Source organism: Nerophis lumbriciformis, linkage group LG09 (genome assembly GCF_033978685.3).
Source record: "Nerophis lumbriciformis linkage group LG09, RoL_Nlum_v2.1, whole genome shotgun sequence".
Lineage (NCBI taxonomy): Eukaryota > Metazoa > Chordata > Actinopteri > Syngnathiformes > Syngnathidae > Nerophis > Nerophis lumbriciformis.
In genome coordinates this window covers 7,900,203-7,905,387 of record NC_084556.2, presented here as the reverse complement: position 1 = coordinate 7,905,387, position 5,185 = coordinate 7,900,203, and the positions used below count along the sequence as shown (strand labels likewise).

The 5,185-nt window shown below is 41.4% G+C and overlaps 1 protein-coding gene across 1 annotated transcript; it reads left to right on the top strand.

The window, feature by feature from the left end:
* The first annotated feature begins 237 nt into the window (after positions 1-237).
* LOC133607166 (homeodomain-interacting protein kinase 2-like) lies at positions 238-4,714 on the top strand. Its single transcript, XM_061961631.2, has 9 exons — positions 238-539; positions 597-788; positions 866-1,047; positions 1,112-1,235; positions 2,617-2,730; positions 3,021-3,107; positions 3,171-3,367; positions 3,439-3,699; positions 3,769-4,714. Exons 1-9 carry the CDS (start codon positions 336-338, stop codon positions 3,965-3,967), a joined length of 1,560 nt encoding a protein of 519 aa, XP_061817615.1. The 5' UTR covers positions 238-335; the 3' UTR covers positions 3,968-4,714.
* Positions 4,715-5,185: the final 471 nt, after the last annotated feature.

Genomic DNA, 5,185 nt, shown 5'->3' with positions numbered 1-5,185 from the left:
GTACTACTCCATTAGATACAATATTTATTCGAGCAATGTATTTAGATAAACATTTTTAGATCAGGCCACTGTGATGTCGGACATCTGTTACGCAATGTATGTGTATTTACATAACACACAATGAATACAATATAAAGCATGGCACTATGATGTCAAAAAGCAAAGTATAGTCATCAGAGGTATCGACACTTTAATACATTTTTTTTTTTTTTGTCCACCTGGACTTTGATCATCCAGATGCTTCACCTCTCTAGGTTGTTTATGTACCTTTTCGTTGAAAGGTTTTCCACAAGAAGGTGATCAATGTGTGCAGGCGGAGAGTCGTACCAACTAAGATGGACTCCCCCAGTGCGGCTGGCGACTGTCTATATCCAGGAGCCAAGCTTCACTCGCCGTCCAGCTGTTACAAGGTGCTCTCCGTGCTGGGCGAGGGCACCTTCGGCAAAGTGGCCAAATGCCGCAAGCTGGACAACAACAAGACGGTAGCCGTGAAAATGATCAGGAATCAGGGCAACTTCGCAGTGCAGGCTAAGTTTGAGGTAGAACACGACACTGATGAGTTTAATGCAAACTAATGAAATCCCTAATATCCACAGATCGAGGCGCTACAGAAAATTAAAATGTTGGAAAACTCCAAACCCCACCTGGTTCAGTGGAACAGCACGTTTAGCGACATGGGCTATATTTGTCTGGAATTTGAATACCTGGACAAAAGTCTTTTCGACTTCATGAAGGAGCGGAATTTCAAGCCTCTCCAAGTGAAAGAGATTCGACCCATCGTTCACCAGGTGGGTTCACCAGTCAAGTCAACAGTAACTAAATAATTTCGACATACAGGTGCTCAATTAACCAACTTATTTCTAAGCTCGCCAGGGCTCTCGAACACTTGAAGGCTGCATGCATGATTCACGCCGACCTCAAGTTGGAGAACATCATGTTTATCAACCATCAGCAGCAGCCCTACAGGGTTAAAGTCATTGACTTTGGCTTGACCCATGAAATCTCCGACGCCAGACAGGGCTCTTACATTCAGAGTCGTCCGTATCGGTGATTACGTCGAGTCGCACTGCGTGGTGATTTCTGTGGCCTTGACTTCTCGATGCTTTCTCAGGTCTCCAGAGATCTTGGTGGGGGCCCCGTACAACGAAGCCATAGATATGTGGTCTGTCGGATGCGTGACTGCTTTCTTGTACACTGGTACACTTATTTTCCCTGGCAAGAACGACTACGAAATGGTAGGTTCAGTTCGAGCTGGATTCAAATTGGGATAGGTCACTGTGGTTAACTTGGGTTATGGTTTACACTACATGGTTCAAGTACTCCAATTTTACAGAACAGATTGGATACAAAATAAATTAAATACAAGTACTGGGGGAGTGCAGGCCCAACATCTCAATAGTGAAAAAAGTATTGAATCCAGGACCTCCAATAGTATAAAAACAAAGTCTTGAATCCAGGACCTCCAATAGTAAAAAAAAGTATTGAATCCAGACAGTGATTCAGATCAGCCTTCATTACTTGTTCCTTAACCCATTTGGACTTGTAACTTATCCCATTTTGGACAGTTCATGAAAGTTACATGAAAATACATCTGAAACTTTTTGAGCTATCTATTGCAGAATGAAAGAAACAGAGTCAACTTCTGTCAGTCATCCACTGTTGACTGTGCGGGGCCGCTAGTATACATACACATAGAACGGTAAATGTAAGGGAGCCAAGTAGAAATGACACAGAACAGGCTAAAATTGGAATCATTTGTTCTGACATTTTCTGAAAGCTTTATGAAAATCTGCGCACAACTTTTTAAGTTCTCTTGCTAACTACCTAATCAACTGACTGACAAATCAAGGGCAACAATTCCATAACCAGATCTTGAACTACAGTATAAGCGTGTTTGCAAGCCAGAGATAATTGATAATGCACCGAGAAATTACATACTGTATACACACATAAAGTACAGAACAAATTTGATTCACAGTGACTATAAAAATCTGAAAAATTAGGGACAACAGTAACTCTCAGAGCAGTGGTTCTCAGACCTACTTCACCAAGTACCACCGCAGAAAAAATTTGGCTCTCCAAGTACCACCATAACGACCAACATTGAAATACGGTAGGGTATTAGGACTAAGTATTTATTAAACAAGGCAGAGGTTTTATTTAACAAGTACATTTAATATTTTTGGCCACTAACATTACACACAGTGTGAAAAGTAACACTGTGTTGAAATATATAGGAAAATAAAACACTGTACTTTAATCAAGTGATTATTTGGCATACCACTAGTAGTACACGTACCGCAGTTTGAGAATCACTGCCTTAGAGAAAAACTGTGGTTTTGCTCTAAGGGGCTTTGGGGCTTATGTTAACTTAATGTTGAGTTTACTGCATCAGGGTGTCATTCGCAAGTCCAAAGTATCAGATACTGGCACAACATCGGAATTGAGCATTATGACCTACAGTGCAAATCTAGCCTCATTGTACAGTAACTATTTACACACTTGTCAAACTCTGAACATACTTCGTAGGAATACAGCAGGTCATTACCAAGGAGTAACTCACTGTATTTAAAGTCACAGGTTTCCCTTTTGACTGTTGTTGTCTTGTATCTTTAGATACGATTCATCACGGAGACTCAAGGTCCATTTCCAGACAGCCTTTTGGCGTCTGGCAAAAAAACTGGGCACTTTTTCCACAGGGAAAATGAAACCAATCTCTGGAGCATTAAGGTATACACCATTATTTAGGTTGTCACATCCCTAAAATTATTAGTTTCTTGCAGAATCGTTAAACACAATGAAATAAAAACTTTTATCGCGTTGGTAGAATTTAACTTGAATAAGAGATCCCTATGCTTGTCACAGCCTCTAGGGGGCGTATTTGCTTGGTGTTAAGAGATTGTCAGTGTTATTGCACGGATTGATTTTTTCTTTAGCATTCATGTACCATTTTTGAGGCAATCTTTAAAGTCAAATATCCATAATTAATTAAGGCTAACCTCGATGTTGTCTCTCTTCAGACGACAGAAAAGTACCAGCAGGAGACCGGAATAGTTGTCAAGACAGTCAGAAAGCTTAAGTTAAGCTCTCTTGACCACCTCCTTCAAGTATGTTTTCATTCAAAAACATCAACAAAAACCATCGTAAAGTTCTGATATGTGTCTTTTCAGCTACAGCAGTTTCAGTGGTGTTTCACCAAGCACCCCTCGGACCAGGTTGTGTATTCAGCCGATAAGCAAATGTTTGTGGACATGCTAAAGGGAATGTTCCAACTTGATGCGTCCCAACGGATGACGCCTCTTCAGGTACTGGATCATCACTTCATCAGCATGAGCCACCTGTGGCCTCATTTTGCCGCCAGCCCTCAGTAAGCTGTAAATCTGGTCATTAGTTTGTTGTATCTGCACCTTGTTCATCATTATCGTTTTTGGTCGGTAGCGTCAGGTTTTGTTACGGTATAATGGCGGCCTGTGAGAGCAAAGCGCCGAACAGCAAAAAGTCAGGCGCTTTGCAGCAGAACACCTCAAAAACGACACCGTCCGTCCTGCACAAACTTGCCTCAGAGAGGACCAACAAAAAAACAGGTCCATGCAGAACCAAGAACCGAGCCAAATCGGGACCGAAGAAGAAAACCAAGGATGAAGTGGTTAAACAACCAAATCGTTTTTGCAAAAAGCTAAAGACTGAAGCTCAGCACAGGTAGGCATCTTTAGACCAGCATGGAAATTCTGAAGAATGTCACTTCTAAAATTAATTTTCCTCAAAAAGTTGCATGTCCGACCATCTGTACGTGAAGCCTATGATTGACTCCTCGCAACCCCGCCAAGTTGCTGGTAAGAGCAACCTCACTCGGACCAAGCGCGCCAAGAATGCAAAGCAGTGTCCAGATCTTCATGCAGAAAAGAAACCAAGGATGACCCTGAGGAAGGACAAGAGGAAGGAAATAATCCCAACGACCGATGATTAACTCTGATCAGGCCTGATAAAGGAGGTGAAAATGATTGTGGACAGATACAGGGTTAAGAAACAGAATAAGTCAGAGTAAAAAACAACCATCAATCCATCCATTCATTTGAGTGGACTATCAGAACCTTTATGAGCTACCTTGTTTGGACATCTAATCTGCATCAATTGACATTGACATTGAATAAGATTTCAAAATAAAAGCCTATAATGGATTGGTTATCATGTTTTCATCAAGTATTTGCCCACTCATTAGACCCTTAATTAAACGTCCTCAGGCTCAGATGGTTCAGCAGTCGTGCCAGAATTTTGAGGGTTCCTGATACAGCATCCGCCATCCTAGTCACTGCCTTTGTGTCCTTGGGCAAGACACTTCACCCACCTTGCTCCCAGTGCGGCTCACACTGGTGTATGAATGTGAATGAATGGTGGCGGTCGAAGAGGCCGTAGGTGCAAATTGGCAGCCACAAATACCCCAGGGCTGCTGTGGCTACAAAGGTAGCTTACCACCATGCGCATCAGAGACGCATCATAGACGCATCAGAGACATCCATCCACCTTGACATCCAAGTCGAGACGAGACAGGTCGAGTCAAATCTTGACATCGGCTTGATATTTTTGAGTCCTTTCAAGTCACAGGCACTGTTTAGTATTTGTATTGAATAAAATATATGCCATTGACACAAATGTATGATCTGTTTGTTATCCTTGACACAAATTAATTGCATTCTGAATTGTTTTGTATTCTTGAAATCAATGAAACCATTGTCATAACTTTAATTTCATACTCATATTGATAAAAATGCTTTTTGCAATGACAGCATAAATTGTCAACAAAGTAAATACAGTAAAATTGATTGAGCAAATTCTGATTCATTTTCATTGTACACTGCATCTGTTGAGACCATTGCCCTTACCAAGATGGCAGCCACATAGGCACGTCAGGGGAGATCCGATTTCCCGCCGTTCTTTGAGGCACTCGTTGCACAGTATATAGTTTTGTTGTATGACATGTTTACTGTTATTGTTCATTATTCCGCCCTCAGTAAAGCAGTAGTTATTGTGTCTCTACTTACCTTTGTGTTGTGTTCTAATTTTGTTAGAACAGTTTAGACAGCTTGTTGTGTAGTCACTTCCTCGCCTGTTTTCAGTTATGTGTGTACGATTAATGTTGTTGTTTAGTCAAAACATCAGAGCAAATACTGATGGCCCTTTGAGGGGT

Excerpts from the sequence above, each read along its gene's own strand:
- LOC133607166 (XM_061961631.2), top strand. The coding sequence starts at position 336 with ATGGACTCCCCCAGTGCGGCTGGCGACTGTCTATATCCAGGAGCCAAG. Across the intron at positions 1,048-1,111 it reads ATTCAGAGTCGTCCGTATCG|GTCTCCAGAGATCTTGGTGG; the intron begins GTGATTACGTCG and ends ATGCTTTCTCAG. Across the intron at positions 3,108-3,170 it reads CTCTTGACCACCTCCTTCAA|CTACAGCAGTTTCAGTGGTG; the intron begins GTATGTTTTCAT and ends GTGTCTTTTCAG.